This window comes from Dama dama, chromosome 14, assembly GCF_033118175.1.
Source record: "Dama dama isolate Ldn47 chromosome 14, ASM3311817v1, whole genome shotgun sequence".
NCBI classification, from domain to species: domain Eukaryota; kingdom Metazoa; phylum Chordata; class Mammalia; order Artiodactyla; family Cervidae; genus Dama; species Dama dama.
In genome coordinates this window covers 4,281,267-4,298,067 of record NC_083694.1, presented here as the reverse complement: position 1 = coordinate 4,298,067, position 16,801 = coordinate 4,281,267, and the positions used below count along the sequence as shown (strand labels likewise).

Sequence of the window (16,801 nt, the reverse complement as noted above, 5' to 3'; positions counted from 1 at the left end):
TGAAAAGATGCTTTGTTTCCATATAATTTATTCAGAGGCAGAAACTTTCACAGTGTTAGTGAGTTTGCACATTTCAAGTGCACGGTTGCCGCCAGGGCCCATTCGATGCTTGATTGTAGTTATAAATCCCCTCTACGCAGTGTAGGCCTTGCCGCTCTGCGTCCAGGACGGAAAAAGAACAATGCGTATGTATTTCTTGGAAGAGAGGTGAATTCAGAGATGTTTTTATTCCTCTTTCACCTGGGGATTAAATTCATCCTTCAAAACAGCTCAAATAGTATCTCCTCTGAAACTTTTTACAACTCCCAGCTGCCCCTTCTGTGCCTATACAGCTCCGTTTCATCCATTCAGCAAGTATTTACTGAGCACTTATTTGCGAGGCACCGTCCTTTGTTCTCGGGATATAGGTTTGGAAAAGGTCACATAATCTAGCATTATCACGTTGCTATGAAATTCCGTGATTATGTGTCCTTTACACCCCACCCTCTCTCCTGATTACGTGAGTACTTTGCTATTTTGAAGGCAGGAATGGAGTCCTTTTGGTATGTGTGTGTCTAGGGCCTGAACTGGAATCGGAATGACTCACGTTGGTCTTCATTCCTCCTCCTTATACCGCCACCACCTCCTGAAGGTAGCAATTGCCCTCTGCCCAGATGCTGACCTCATACTGCGCTTTCTGATGTGGCCAATGGACGTTTTCAAGTTACAGTCTCTTGGAGGTGGAAAGGCCCCTTAACCTCAATGAGTCAATGTTTGCTGCAGCCGAGTCTATAGTCACGAGTACTTATTTGTCTTTAACTGGTTATTTGACTCACAGGCCATTCTTGGCATTCGTCTGCATTCCGAACTATGATTCTTGTTTCTCCCGGCGTAGTTTGGAAGCCCCAATTTAATAATTTCCGAACTAAATGCAAGGTTACATTCCAACGGCTTCGATTCAGGAACTCCTTCCCCCGCCCTCTTCCCTTGAGCATATATGCTTCCGACGCGGAGGGTACCTCACTAGCCCTACAGGTGGCAAGACCAGTCGTACTTTGGGAATACGGATAAACCTTCATCCTCTGCCTCCTGACGAGGAAGTGGCAGGAGTTAGTTGTCTCTTTAAGAGCGTGCTAGAACAGAAGCCGAAGAGTATCGCGAGAACCGTACAACCAGCGACTTCTCGCGATGTTTAGACCGGCAAAGGGTGGCCATTTTGGAGTCCACCCGGCGGCTGGTTGCCCCGGCGGCGTCTGCCAGCCTGCTGCCGGGACCAAAGCTGGCCCCACCGGTGTCTGCCCTGTGGGCGGCCGCACCAACGCGATGTGGCGGCTCCGCTGCAAGGCCAAGGAGGGCACCCATGTTTTGCAGGGGTTGTCCAGCCGGACCCGGGTGCGGGAACTCCAGGGCCAGATTGCCGCCATCACCGGGATCTCCCCCGGCTGTCAGCGAATCCTCGTCGGATACCCGCCCGAGTGCCTGGATCTCAGCAACGGGGATACCATACTGGGGGATTTGCCCATCCAGTCAGGTACGGGAATCGAGGCTGGGCCAGGCAAGGTCCTGGGAGGACCTAGAGGGGCAGAAAGAACTGACGCTGTCAGGGCCAGGTCTCTAGGGGTCGGCTTGGGGGACGAGAATAGGAGAAATTAAAGAACCGAGAATTCTGACGAAGGCCAGGACTAGTGTCCAGCAACTCCCTGACTTCACATATAGTTTGAAAGAGACAGGGAGGGCCTGATCTCTATGAGAAGCTCAAAAACCGTGGAGTCCTCTTTCCTGGCCGCTTTCTGGTCTGCCTTGAAAACATCTCATTCATTTTGTTTCCCTCTGCGTCCACAGAAGTATTTTTAAAATGCGATGTTTTCTCTGTCCTGATTGTTCTTTTTCCCTGTATCAGTGAAAGAAGACAGTATGTCTGAAGAATGTAAGATACTTTTTTTTGCTTTCCTGGTTCATTTTTACAATCGCCTTCATTGGTACTTTCTCTGACAGTTGTACTCATTTTAGAGTTTGCTTTGACACATCCACTGAAGGCGCTTTCAAGTTCTAGACGAAAGCAGTTATTTCTGTCCAATATTAAAACTTGAACAGCAATATTGGTATTTAAAAGCTTTCCTCTGTAGCCTCAAGGATCCTGTAAACACTTGAACAGGGTAGATATGATATTTCAGATCGAGAGCACCCCCTAGTGGCCGAGTCCTTCGTAAACACCTTTTGGAAGTGCTTTTAAACTGCAGAGAGAGCAAGGATAAGAAAATTTTGTTCTTGAAATGTATCTTTTTAGGTAAGTATAAAAGTGTATAACTCAGGCCTCTTTACTAAAGGAGGTACAATGTCTTTCTCTTTGTCCCGTTTTCATCTTTATGAAGATTCAGGGAACAAGAACTATTGCTGATCACATGTTTGCAAAGTTGTATTCTCTCTAGTAACCCCAGTTTATACTTTAACTCCCCCTGTTTGTAATTTACAGACTTGGTTAGTGAACACCCAGTTTTCACTTTCATGCATTGGAGAAGGAAATGGCAACCCACTCCAGTGTTCTTGCCTGGAGAATCCCAGGGACGGGGGAGCCTGGTGGGCTGCTGTCTATGGGGTCACACAGAGTCAGACACGACTGAAGCGACTTAGCAGTAGCAGTAGCAATTTCATCTATACTTTCTCTGCAGTTCTAAATTTGCTTTGTTTTTGACAGGTGACATGCTGATCGTTGAAGAAGACCAAAGTAGGCCCAAAACGTCACCTACATTTACAAAATATGGTGCTCCTAGTTATGTCAGGGAAACTTTGCCTGTACTTACCAGGATGGCGGTCCCAGCAGACAACTCTTGTCTCTTTACCAGTGTGTACTATGTTGTTGAAGGAGGAGTCTTGAATCCAGCTTGTGCCCCTGAGATGAGACGCCTCATAGCACAAATTGTAGCAAGCGATCCAGACTTCTATAGTGAGGCAATACTGGGAAAAACAAATGAAGAGTACTGTGACTGGATCAAAAGGGATGATACTTGGGGCGGAGCCATTGAGATATCCATTTTGTCTAAATTTTACCAATGTGAAATATGTGTAGTGGATACACAGACTGTACGAATTGACCGTTTTGGGGAAGATGCAGGATATACCAAAAGGGTCCTTCTCATTTATGATGGCATCCACTATGATCCACTTCAGCATGTCTTCCCTGACCCAGACACCCCTCCTCTGACTATTTTCTCCTCTTATGATGATATTGTTCTTGTGCAAGCACTGGAATTAGCAGATGAAGCTAGAAAGAAGAGACAGTTTACTGATGTAAACCGCTTCACCCTGAGATGCATGGTATGTCAGAAGGGATTAACTGGACAAGCAGAAGCAAGGGACCATGCCAAGGAGACAGGCCATACCAACTTCGGAGAAGTGTGATCCATGCATGATGAGGATTGAAGCCTACTACCTCACAGATCCAGAAGGCTCTGGGTTTTCCAATAAGCTATTTGTTACCCTTAAGAACAAAAGAACACAATGCTTGAACCATCCTTTTAACCTTAAACCACTAAGACACTGAATTCCTTGTTAAGATTAAAATTAGTGTGCAAGTTTACAGATGTGTGTCTACAGCGGTGATACAGCCCTCCTCCTGCTTGGGTGACAGCGTAGGTAGTCCTTGCTACCTACTGACACTGACCTGAAGATTGAGTTTTAGTATTATAAACTAGCACCCAGCAGCATTAACTTGTAGAAGAAAACAACTTCCTATTTGGGGTAATGCGGAAGGCTTCAGGTGAGGCCACTGGACATAAACCACAGTGTCTCCAGTAATTGGGTCTTTTTAGAAACTCTGAGTGGATTAATAGTTTCTATGTTATGAATTGATTCCTCAAATGAAGATACTCAGAATTGTTTAAACTGATTTCATATTGCAATTTGGTAGACTTTATAAATGTGTACTTCACCAGTTGTTATAAGTAGATAACATGCAATTTTTACAGAGATGAGTCTACTCCTTGAGAATATTACCTAAAATCAAGAACTTATAGTGCTCAGTTAAGAATTTCTGGTATATAAAAGAGAATGTACAAGGGAAGAGGTGCCTGAGCAGCTTACTGAAGCTTTAAAAGACCATGGGCCTCATGTTTTAATACAACTCATCTGTCACGTTGGATAAAATGTTAAAATTAAGCAGGATTTTTTTTTTTTAATTGAACTTCCTTGAAACTTGTGTGCTCAATTTTTGCCTTTTTAACTAAAGATTTGTTTGGAGGGATTTAATTTCCTCAGCTTTTTGTTAAGAGCACTTCCTCCAAGTCCTAAAATAACTTTTCATCTAAAATAATAACAGCATGCTTTCATTTGGTTTTTGAGAGATCTTTTGCTTACCTAAACAGTATTTGTTTTCATGCTAGCTGTGTCAAACCACTCTTTTAAATGATTTCATGTTTCTGAAAATTAATACTTTGTTTATCCACCATCTTTTACTTTGACTTTTGCAGAGTTTTAAAGTAACTGGGATAATAACATTGAATGAATTTGTTTCACTTACAAAATATGCCAGTTTTTAAATCTTTGCCTTATTCAGCCTTCTCAGAATTCTGCTTCTTACTAGTATTAGATGTGTAGCCATTTGCTTGGTGGGCTAATCCACGAGGCATACCCTCTAAAACTTAGCTTCACTATGAGATCTTCCAGATAAGTGTTCTACCTCTTAATTCTTCTGAAGATCAGGGATGCTAAATTATAATTTGTTATGCATTATCTTACATAATGTAAAGGGGCTTAATGTTGTGAAGTTTTGTTATCTTGGTCTCGTTTTTTATTATCTTACTTAGAAAACCAATGGTATGGGAATTCCCTGGCAGTCCAGTGGTAAGAACTCTACCCTTTCATTGCCAAGGGCACAGTTCACTCCCTTGTTGGGGAGCTAAGTCCCACAAGCTTCATGGAGTGACCAAAAAAAAAACAACCCAATGGTATACCTTAAAGCACTTATATCTTTTTTAGCATGTCTTCTTGGCAAATGTTTCGGAATTGAGATTTCCTCTTAGCGCTTTCGCTGGGTAGAAGTGATCGTATAAAATTAAGGAGTATGTAAACAATTTAGGAGAAAAGTATCTTTAAGGAGCAATTCACAAAATATGCTTTAAATCGTTATATGACATTTCTTGAGTATGTTTTGTGTGAATAGGACTTTTAGGATAATAACAATAAGTTATTATCATCAGTTTAACTCAAAAGTGTTTAATTTTCTATTTTACTGAGCCTTAAAATAGCGCTTATGAGCTTGTGAAATTCAATGTTTGGCAGTCATAATGTGTACAAATGAATATGATTGAAAATCTCTTTGTACCTGTATGTCATGGTCTAAAAGGATTTTGTATCTCTTAATTCCCCCAGACAAATTTAAAGCTGTAAGTTAAGAGTATACCACTGGGTAACACCAATCCAGTTGAGCTTTATGCATTATTATTCATAAACCTTGCCTTCCTTTCCTAAGTATTTCAAGGGCCAAACTTGATACTTGCTTACTGGAATTTTAGAGAAGTTTATTCATCCAACAAATATTTATTGAGTAATTTATTATATACCAGGCGTATATTGATGTTTCCAAACATAAATTTTGTTGCTTTAAAATTGAGTATACTTTTATCTACATTTGATTTTAATTTTAACAAGGGAGGGATATAGAACTGGATATTTTATAAAATTAAGCTTATTTTAAATGTTTTTGTTTGCATATTTAAGCTTATGCTTTTATAACAAGTGTCAACTATTTATTTAGGGGATCTTATTCTATTTTATTATACCTGTTAACTAGTTTGTGCATTCCTCAGTTGGACACTGAAAGGTCACTCTCAGTAACGACTTATTTAATCAGCTGCTGAAATTCAGCAATAGGACTTTTTTAAGTAATGTTCTGATCATGGGATATTCAAGATGAAGCACTGTTTGCAGAACATTTTAATTTAATTGTGGAGGATTAAAAACCTAAACTTGTACTTACTCAGAATTCAAGCTTGTAAGCCTCACAGAAGCTATAAGATTTTTTAAATTGCACTTGTACTCTGAATGGAGAAGGGAATGGCAACCCATTTCAGTATTCTTGCCTAAAGAATCCCATGGAAAGGGGAGCCTGGCAGGCTCCCATGGGGTCGCAGAGTCGGACATGACTGAGCGCCTAACACTATACACTTGAAGTTAGTTAATGTACGTAAATTCTAGTCTTGAGAAATTTAACACATTGCACCAAGATGAAAAGAAACTTTTTCTTACATTTGCACTTGAGCAGAGCGAAACCTTTCTTCCTATTCATTCAGGTTTTGACTGCCTTGCAAGAATTTTTTTTATTAAAATGAAGTTAGTTGATATTAGCAGCAGAATGAACCAAGGTTGTGCTTTCCTGTCCCCTACTCCTCCTTTCCTGACTCTTCTTTCCCTTACTCTTCTTTGGCTTTAAAGATTAGATGTAGGGCTATGAATGCACTTCTGGATAGAGTGATTTCAGAAATTAAAATTAATGTCTCGGGAATTTTGTGATGTGATAGCCATGTGAAGATATCAGTGTGGTACAGCTACTATTAGTAGTTCATGGTTGCTTTCTTGTTTCTCATGAATGGATCATGGGCACAGTCAAGTGATATCCTTCCAAGTTTGGGGGCTGGTCAGCTTGACCCTGTTGGCAAAAACAAATATTGACATACCACTTGATTATTCCATGAAGTTCAAGTCCCAGTGAAATCTTAATCAGGAATGAATTAATGTATTTATACATTCCTGTAAATGCCCGTGCCTAATTTGCATGTTAAGCTTACTCTTTCTATCTTGTATAGGCATTAAAACAGGAAAGTTGTAAGTTCCCTTCTAGCTGAACATACTTTTCTGTGTCTTTTGTGAAAAAAATTGAATGGGGAATATACAAGATTAGCAGCACAGTGATTTTTTTTTTTTCTTTTATGTGTCAGGTGGCCTTTCATATATTAGGATTTTCATGTTTTTTCATGTATTGAGAACACAAATCTGTTGTTATTGCAGCACTTTAAAAATATGAAAAGTTTACGTGTTAGCCCTCTCTGACGATCTTGTCAGACATTAAAATACAGTTCTTGAGCTGCCAACAATCAGCTCTTCTTAATTAAAAGTTACCATCAGTGAATAGTGTATCCAGTGGTACAACATTCTGGTAATTCTCTAACAGTAAAACTCCGTTTCAGTAACTATTAGGAGCATGCTCTGTGCCCTAGCATTCAAAATGTTACTTATTTCTATAATGTGATTGTTCTTTATTCATTGTACAATGCAGTATTCAAATTTGTCCTTGTAGCTCAAAGATGACTACTGCAACTTTGAAAATGTTAGATTCTTAAAACCCTTCATTTGTTTCTAAGCAGACTTATGATTTTGAGCTGATTTTTGAGTCAGAGGCCTTAAAACTCATATATAAGCAACATCATTAAGTCTAAAGTGAAACACTTGATTTGAATAAGCTAGTTTATTAACTAAGGATGTTTTCTTACTGGGAGTTATGATATTTAGCATTTAGCACATTTCACCCAACTTAAAAAGATTATAAAACTTCCCTGATTGTAGGAAAAATTTCTTTAATTTTCCATCTCCAAAACTTAGCTTGCGTTTTGTTTACAGTGCTTTGAATATTTGAAAAAATCACATTGATACTGAATTGTGGAGTGCTGGTATAAGTCTTGGTTGGTAGAATTTAGAGGAGATTAATAACCCTCCCATGCTGCTTTAGAATAAAGGAAGAAAGGGGCAGGAAGATAAAGTGCCACATAAACAGAAGAGCTTCTCAAATGAATGCATTCCTACTCTTGAATTATGCTTTTCAGAAAATGTTTCAGGCAATGCCTTTGTGTCATCTTAACCCGTTCACGTTTCTTGGCATAGACTATAGCAAGGCCATAACAGAAAGAAAGGCTTGTCAGTAAAGCATTGAAACATGACTATAAGCATTTTGCTATGATGCCTTTTTATACTTGTTTTTTAAAATGCACACCTACATCTAAAGAGTTTGGGGATAGTGAAATTATGATTTAGTTACATTGTGGGCAAACAGGTTAACCTAGGAGAGGTTTACAGTTTCCTCTCGGATTCCATGAGCCTGCCTGGAATAGGAGACGTAGTTAGGTGTTGCCCATAAGTTACTTAAAGGACCAGGGCTCTTGATCTTGTCTGTTTTCCAGTTTACCTCGGTGCCATTTATCACATAAACTGTTTACAGGAAATATAATTTCCCTAGCAAAAAGTAACATTTTTCCTTTAAAAGAGTATTAAGTTTAAAGAATAAATATAATTTGTCAAAAGGAATAGAGAATGGCAGTAGTCCTATATTTCCTGTATTAGTGCAACAGGTTGAAATTCCTGAAGCAATGAGGAACCTACAAAACTGTCAAATTTAGAGCTTTAAAATATGATTTGAAAAGTAATAGAGAAGGACAAATAGAACAAAGTTCTGTTTCTCTTGGCATAAAATATTTTTTCTTAATGAAGATGGACAGTGCTTCCTTGGTTTAAAAAACATTTTGTCCATTTGCCAGCATTTTTTCAAGTTAATGCACTATTGCTACTACCTGAGAGATGCCTAATTTTGTTTTATGTAACTTATGTGATTTTACCATTGTCATTAAGATGCATTGATTTTATTTGTGAGGTGTATGATTTTAAATACCTAAATGCTATATGAAATGACTTGTTTTGAAGAAATAAATGAAGTGAAAATATTGTTGTCTGAGCATGTTTGGGGGAGGAAAGAGGGCTAGTGAACAGCTGCTACACTCAAGTTATGTATTTATCATCACTGCTTTGACTTCCTGTACCAATGTCTGCCAAATCTCTTTCTGTGGGTGGAGTCTTAATAAATCAGCTCCTCAAAGTTGTAATTTAATGTCTGTTGCTGACAAATTGTCCAAGAGGAAAGGCTGAATGTTCCTTTTCATTTATAATAGACTGAGGACTCTGTGAACTTAGATCCGTGTGGAAACTGCAGCATCTCTTGGGGAGAACTTATTTAATCTTTGATAATGTCAGCAGGTAAACATTTACTTGAAATAGAACTGGCCAGAGTTTCATCTCTCTAAATTGGACTATGTATCCTTTGCATTTTTATACTTTTTATTGAAAGCATAAAAACTATGGCAGTGGAACCATAATGCAATTTTACCAATTTGTGCACCAGGACAAAATATCTTTGGGGGTCAGCATAAATCCAACATTAAAATAAGACAAGCCAAGCATCATATTAAAAGGTTTGTGAGAAGTCTCCTATGATACGTGGTGGTAGCTTGTTAAACAACCGCACCCATAAAGCAGTGCTTCTCAAAGTGTGTTCATCACATTGCCTGGGAGCTTTTTAGAAGTGCAAATTCTCAGAAGTCAGAAATAAATGAGACCAGTAGGCTGTTTCAACAAGCCCTCCAAGTGATTTTGATGAGGATAAAAATTTGAGAACCACAGCTATGACCATGGTTATATAATGTATCAATGTCAACTCCCAGAGACCTCTGATGACTGTCAATCCTTTTGTTCAGTCATCCAGCCATGTTTGACTCTGCAACTCCGTGGACTGCAGCATGCCAGGCTTCCCTGTCCTACATCCTTGGCTTCATGCAGACCATCTTCATCCACTGAAGACAGTGGATGAAGTTGCAAATAATACAGTTACAAATAATACAAATCCAGAGAGCAAAATGGTGCAATAGATGACCATTCAAAAATCTCAACAGGCCGAAAAATCCTAAGGTTGAATACTCTAAATGGGAAGTCCAGCCCTTGAGTTCTAATGCACCCCATTATGTGAGTCCAGCATGAGTAAAACCTGGCATAGTTGAGTTGATGAAAAATCAGCAATAGTACTTAACTATTGTTCTGATCCCAGCAGGGTGATATGATTTCAGTTGCAGAAATAGTTGCATTTTAATAGTTAAAAGATCTAGAAAAAAAGGAAGCAATAGTATTAATGTGTCCTGCTTTAGTCATATTGCATTAGTTTTGATGAGGGTTTTTACCTTTAAAACATGAAACTCCAAGGTTTGACAACTGTCTTGTGATAACTGAAAGAACTGTAGACGATTGCCTGTTTAAGAGAAAAGGTGTCTCAGGTTGATGTGATGGCTAACGTCAAATCTGGGAAAGTACTGTGTTAACAATGAAGTACACTTATTTTCTGACTCAGACCAGGAAGGGGTGAATATGACAATGTAAAATTTACCTTAAAAACCTAACTCAAAGGGACTTCCCTGGTGGTCCAGTGGCTAAGACTTTGCCTTCCAATGCAGGGTGTGTGGGTTCAATCCCTGGTTGGGGAGCAAAGATCCCACATGCCCCGTGGCAAAAAATAAAACAGAAGCCATATAGTAACTAAGTCAATAAAGACTTTAAAAATGGTCCACATCAAAAAAAGAAAAAATTGAAAAAACACCTAACACAAATAGAAAGGAATGCTTCGATATTAAGGTCAAGAATTGGGATGCAATCGCCTGCATAGTGAAAAATGTCATTAGGCCCCTGACATCCTGAAAATTCTCTTCCTTGAAAAATTATGACATCTTGAAAATGCCATTTATGAAATGAATTGCAAAATAGCTTCTTTCCTAGGAAACATTCGTGTTTTTTTTTTCTCCCTTTACCATCCCATTAGTGTTTGGAGAGGAGTGGTTCTCACTCTTATTCAGTAATAAGATGCAGGCTACAAAGTAGGGCTTCCATAATTGGGAGTAGTATATACTGTGCTTATTATATCTAAATATAAAATGAGAGACTCAAGAATGAAAAAGCAAGCCTCTCAAATACTTTTCACTAAAATTTGTTCTGACTTGGATTGTCTTTGTCTCCATTGTGTTTATAGATTTTGATGATATTTATCAGATGAATCAAGTGCCAAGGTATCATGAATATCTTTTCCTAAGCTCACTAAAACTTGCATGATTTCCATATGTGTGAGTTTAAAAAAATCAAGAATCCGTGAGGAACCAGCTTTGAGAATAGTCTTTTATCTTTGCTTTAGTAACTGCCTCCCTTATAACTGCTTCTCTGCCATTCTATCCTCCTAAAATTTCTTCTGTACACCAAGAAGAGTTTTCTGATCTTACTGTCATGGCATTTCTCTGTATTTAATTGAAGGGGTTCATTACTTAATCTTGTTAATCATTACAGTAGGTGTCATAGTGACTTGAACAGATCTAAAACCCTAACAAACCTCTGGAATAATTACAGTAGGCTGAAAGCTGTTAATTTGAAGTTGAAGCTTACTCAGGAGTCAAGTTCAAAATCAATGCTGAGATTAAATACAAGACATAGGAAAAATTACTCCTGATAACCTCTTAACTGGCTCGTAGAGTATATAGACATAACCATGACTTAGTAAGTTCAACGCAGCTAGTCCTCATCCCAGTGTTGGGAGAATTCATGCTCACTTCCAGGATACAACTTTGAGGTCCCAACGTGCAGTGAGTGTGGCTCACTTGGCCCCAACCATTAGTGGGCCCCAGACTCCAGTCTCTGATCCCTTGCTTCTGTGGAACAGAAGCATCCCTCAGCATCTCAACCACCCATTCTCGAATAGAGGAATGTCTCCAGAAGAAAAGTGGTCCCAGGTGTTGGTTGCATCACACCTGACTTCTATCCTCATCCTAATACAGGCCTGGCAGTTCTTCAAATTCTTCACCATATCTCTGGCTCACACTGCTTCAGCAAGAAGGCTTTGTGTGAATTCCCTAGTCCAACATCACTGGAAATGGAGGTCCTCAGCAACATCTTTTTATAATAATCAAAAAACGAATACCATAAAATTTGTTTGCCTGGAAAGTTCCATGGACAGAGGAGCCTGGAGGGCTACAATCCACGGGGTCACGAGAGTCAGACACGACTGAGTGACTTTGACTCATATTAGGACTACAAAGATAGTCATTCATTCAATAAACATTTTTTAATGTTAATGTTGTTCTAGGAAATGCATTAGATGCTGGTAATACATGAGGTGGGGGTAGGGGAAACATAATGCTAATAAAGGAATGGTGCTATGAAGAGAATAAGGGAGTATTTTTCAATATTCACAAATCAATCAATGTGATACACCATAGCAACAAATTGAAGAATGTAAACCATATGATCATCTCAGTAGATGCAGAAAAAGCTTTTGACAAAATCAGCACCCATTTATGATTTTAAAAAACCCTCCAGAAAGTGAGCATAGAGGGAATATACCTCAATATAATAAAGTCTGTATATGACAGACCTACAGCTAGCATCATACTCAATGGCGAAAAGCTGAAAGCATTCCCTTTAGGATCAAGAACAAGACAAGGGTGTCCACTCTCACCACTTTTATTCAACATAGTTTTGGAAGTCCTAACTATAGCAATCAGAGAAGAAAAAGAAGCAAAGAGAATCCAAATTGGAAAAGAAATTAAACTATCAGCTGTTTGCAGATGACATACTATACATAAATGATTCTAAAGATGCTATCAGAAAACTACCAGAACTCATCAATGAATTTGGTAAAGTTGCAGGTTACAAAATTAATACACAGAAGTCTGTTGCATTTCTACATGCTAACAATGAAATACCAGAAAGAGAAATTCAATAAGCAATTCCATTAACCACTGCATCAAAAAGAATAAAATACCTAGGAATAAACCTATCTAAGGAGACAATAGACCTGTACTCTGAAAACTATAAGATGCTTTTGAAAGAAATCAAAGAAGACAAAACAGCATTAAATGATAATTATGGGGTTTTAAAAGGCATAAACTCTCAAGGACAAAGAGATGGTGAAGTAAATATTAGCAACAAAATTATGGAAACTAGCCAGATGTTGGATAAGTGATAACTGACCTGTTGCTGTTCAGTCATGAAGTTGTGTCCAACTGTCCATGACCCCATGGACTACGGCACACCAGGCCTCCCTGTCCCTCACTCTCCTGAAGTTTGCCCAAGTTCACGTCCGTTGAGTCGGTGATGCCATCCAACCATCTCATCCTCCGCTGCCCCCTTCTCCTTTTGCCTTCAGTCTTCCCCAGCATCAGGGTCTTATCCAGTGAGTCAGCTGTTTGCATCAAGTGGCCAAAGTATTGGAGCTTCAGCTTCAGCATCAGTCCTTCCAATGAGTGTTCAGGGTTGGTTTCCTTTAGGATGAACTGGCTTGATCTCCTTGCTGACCAAGGGGCTCTCAAGAATCTTCTCCAGCACCACAGTTCAAAAGCATCAATTTCTTCAGCACTCAGCCTTCTTTATGGTCCAACTTTACATCTGTATATGACTACTGGAAAGACCATAGCTTTGACTAGATGGACCTTTTTCATATGCTATCGAGGTTTGTCATAGCTTTCCATCCAAGAAGCAAATGTCTTCTGATTTCATGGCTGCAGTCACCATCTACAGTGATTTTGGTGCCCAAGAAGAGAAAATCTGTCACCACTTCCACTTTTTCCCCTTCTATTTGTCATGAAGTGATGGGACCGGATGACATGATCTTAGTTTTTGAAGGTTAAGTTTTAAACCCGCTTCTCCACTCTCCTCTTTCACTCTCATCAAGAGGCTCTTTAGTTCCTCTTTGCTTCCTGCCATTAGAGTGGTATCATCTGCACACCTGAGCTTGTCGATGCTTCTCCCAGAAATCTTGATTCCAGCATGTGACTCATCCAGCCTGGCGTTTCTCATGATGTACTCTGCACATAAGTTAAATAAACAGGGTGACAATATACAGCCTTGTTGTATTCTTTTCCCAACTTTGAACCAGTCAGTTGTTCCATGTCCGGTTTCAACTGTAGCTTCTTGACCGATCCGTATACAGGTTTCTCGGGAGACAGGTAAGATAGTCTGGCATTCCCATCTCTTTAAAAATTTTCCACAGTTCATTGTGATCCACATAGTCAAAGGCTTTTGCAGAGCCAATGAAGCAGAAGTAGATGTTTTTCTGGAATTCCTTTGCATTCTCTATGATCCAACAAATGTTGGCAATTTGATCTCTGGTTCCTCTGCCTTTTCTAAACCTAGCTTGTACATCTGGAAGTTCTCTGCTTAAGTACTGTTAAAGCCTAGCTTGAAGGATTTTGGGCACACCCTTGCTGGCATGGGAAATGAGTGCAATTGTCCAGTAGTTTGAACATTCTTTGAACAAAACTGACGTAGCAGATTGTTAAAAATTGCATATTAAGACCTCATTTTTCCCATAGAGCTCCCTCCCCCCCGGCCAGTTCAAAAACTGTTGATGCTAATACTGCTAGACATAGGAGTGGGGGCGGAAATCGTGAAAATGGAGAATCTGGTTAAAAAACAGACCTTTCAGGTCTCTTTCACTCTGAGCAACTAAGAGCTTGCCATATCCCCTCTGATGCTGGGGTAACGCAAAGTTGCTCAGTCGTATCTGACTCTTTGCGACCCCGTGGACTGTAGTCCGCCAGGCTCCTCTATCCATGGGATTTTCCAGGCAAGAATAATGGAGTGGGTTGCCATGCCCTCCTCCAGGGGATCTTCCCAACCCAGGGAAGTCTGCACTGCAGGCAGACTCTTTACAGTCTGAGCCACCAGGGAAGCCCTCGGGGTCTCTGTACTAAAATGAAGAGGATGATGCAGTGTTATTATATGTAAATGTTGGGACCGACAACCTTCTGCCACTAGGCTCCAGGAATGCTACCTGCTAGAATTATGCCCTTCAGGCATGATTTTGGAAAACTCTTCTCTGAGGACCCACACCAACAAAAAAGACTAGTGGTATTGACATCAAAGATTTTCCGATTAGATGGCCCTACATGGTCACTCTATAGTAAATTTCACAATAAACCAGCCCTCTCTGCACCACAAAATTTAGTCAGTTTTTGCGAGATTCTTAAATTTTATAAGAATCTATTTCTTCGATAGTCAAGAATCATCAGACATCTGAAGATATTCTTTAAAAAGAAACAGAAAAGTGAAAACAAATGGGAAAAAAGTAACTTGGAGAAAGCAGAGTCTGTGGAGGCAGAAAAATACTAACATTATATTTACATATCAATTCTTAAAGTAGTAAGAAGATTTTGCATCGATGAAGATAGAGAAAAACATGATAAAAATTCAAAAACAAACAATAGTTCTTAGAAAATAAAAATACAATAGTGGAAAGAAAGTGCAACAAAAAGCCATAGGTAAATTTTAAGAAAGCTCCCAGTAGCAAAGAGAGATAGAGGTCTAGGAGATTCGACATCCAAACAGTAGAAGTTCCTAAAAGAAAGAACAGAGAAAACGGATGGAAGGAATTCATCAGAAAAATAATTCAACAAAATATCCCAGGACTGCAGGTCATGAGATTTTAGATTGGAAGGATTGACTGAGTACCCAACATACAATGTAGATCCATTCCAAACCACATCATCATGAAAACTTAAGAATTCTGGAAACAAAGAGAAAGCCCTAAATTTAGAAACATAAATCCTTCGGGCTTTTCAACAGCAACACTGAAAGCTAGCAGACATCAATCTAAAATTTATACCCAAACAAATTAGCAACCAAATAGAGGTATCTTCAGACATGTAAGATTCTATGCACTCTTTCTCAGGAAGATACTGGAGAATGTATTTTGCCAAAATTAGAGAGCTAACTCAAGAAAGAGGAATATATGAGATCTAGGTAATACAACAAAAGAAAGAGGTGAAAGGACTTTTCCCAGTAGGATGATAAAGGCAGATATTAAAGTGACAGGCATGCAACAGGCTATCCAAATACAAGTAGATCAGAAAGCCCTGGGAAACATTTCTTAAGGATGAAATGCATAGAATACTACTATATCTGAGTGTTTTGAGAGGAGATTTACATAATGGGTGGGGTGGACAGACAAAAAAGATGTATAGAAAAGGAAGAGTAAACATAGTATATTTCAAGGCATTAACTCCCCATAGCATTTATTTATGCAAAAGCAGGGAAGAAAATTAGGCAGTTTGGCTTCAGAGATGCTTTACTATAGTATTGTATATTTGAATGCTGACGGGAATTATATTAGTAGGAAGGTCAAAATGATGATGTATAAGATAGAATCACAGGGATGGAGTTCATAAGATGAGATCCAGAGTACATGATGGGATTCTATAGGAATAATAGTTCTTTGGTTGTAACAAAAAAAGAAGAAAACAGTTGCAAAGGAAGGTAGGTTCACAAATTTGGTGATAGAAATGTGGAGTTCCTGCCCATTGGCTGCTGTTTTCTTACCAAATTTTTCTAACTTCATGGCAAAGTTATCTGAACATAAACAAAAGAAGAATAGAAAGTGTGAGGAAAGAGAAGAAAGAGTGGCCTTGGAAAAAATGGGAAATCAAGCTTCCTAGCGAAATGTGGTAATTGCCTGGGAGTATAGAGTATCCATTTGAGGTTGTTATTCTTGAGTTTATAGCAGTACCAATCTTCTAATAGTGCCAATCCTCTTTTCTTTGCATTTTTTAAACTGAAGTATAATTTACAATATTATATTAGTTTCAAGTGTGCAGCATAGAATTCAGTATTTCTATAGGTTTGCTCCAGTAAAAGTTATTACAAAATAATGGCTATGATTCCCTGTGCTGTACAATATATCCTTGTTGCTTATTTATTTTATACATCTCTTAATCCCATACCTCTATCTTGCCCCACCTTCCCTCTCCCCACTAGTAACCACAAGTTTGTTTTTTTATATCTCTGAGTGTATTTTTGTTTTGCTATATACATTCATTGGTTTTATTTTTTAATACTATAAATGATATAGTATGATGATTTAATACTATAAATGATATATAATAATAATATAAATGATATCACACAATATTTGTTTTTCTCTGTCTGACTTACTTTACTAAGTATGATATTCTCTGATCCATCCACCTTGCTGCAAAAGTAG

At 38.8% G+C, this 16,801-nt stretch overlaps 1 protein-coding gene across 2 annotated transcripts; it reads left to right on the top strand.

The window, feature by feature from the left end:
• The first annotated feature begins 7 nt into the window (after positions 1 to 7).
• On the top strand, positions 8 to 8,685 carry YOD1 (YOD1 deubiquitinase). Of its 2 annotated transcripts, XM_061159971.1 has the most exons (3): positions 8 to 58; positions 1,351 to 1,510; positions 2,675 to 8,685. In XM_061159971.1, exons 1-3 carry the CDS (start codon positions 8 to 10, stop codon positions 3,376 to 3,378), a joined length of 915 nt encoding a protein of 304 aa, XP_061015954.1. In that variant the 3' UTR covers positions 3,379 to 8,685. The 2 variants fall into 2 exon arrangements, with proteins under 2 accessions (XP_061015954.1, XP_061015953.1); XM_061159970.1 differs by lacking the exon at positions 8 to 58 and having other exon boundaries at positions 1,150 to 1,510.
• Positions 8,686 to 16,801: the final 8,116 nt, after the last annotated feature.

What these genes read in the sequence shown, in the direction of transcription:
- YOD1 (XM_061159970.1), top strand. Translation starts at nt 1,168, where the DNA reads ATGTTTAGACCGGCAAAGGGTGGCCATTTTGGAGTCCACCCGGCGGCT. An exon ending in GGATTTGCCCATCCAGTCAG is followed by an intron (nt 1,511 to 2,674) that starts GTACGGGAATCG and finishes TGTTTTTGACAG; the next exon opens with GTGACATGCTGATCGTTGAA.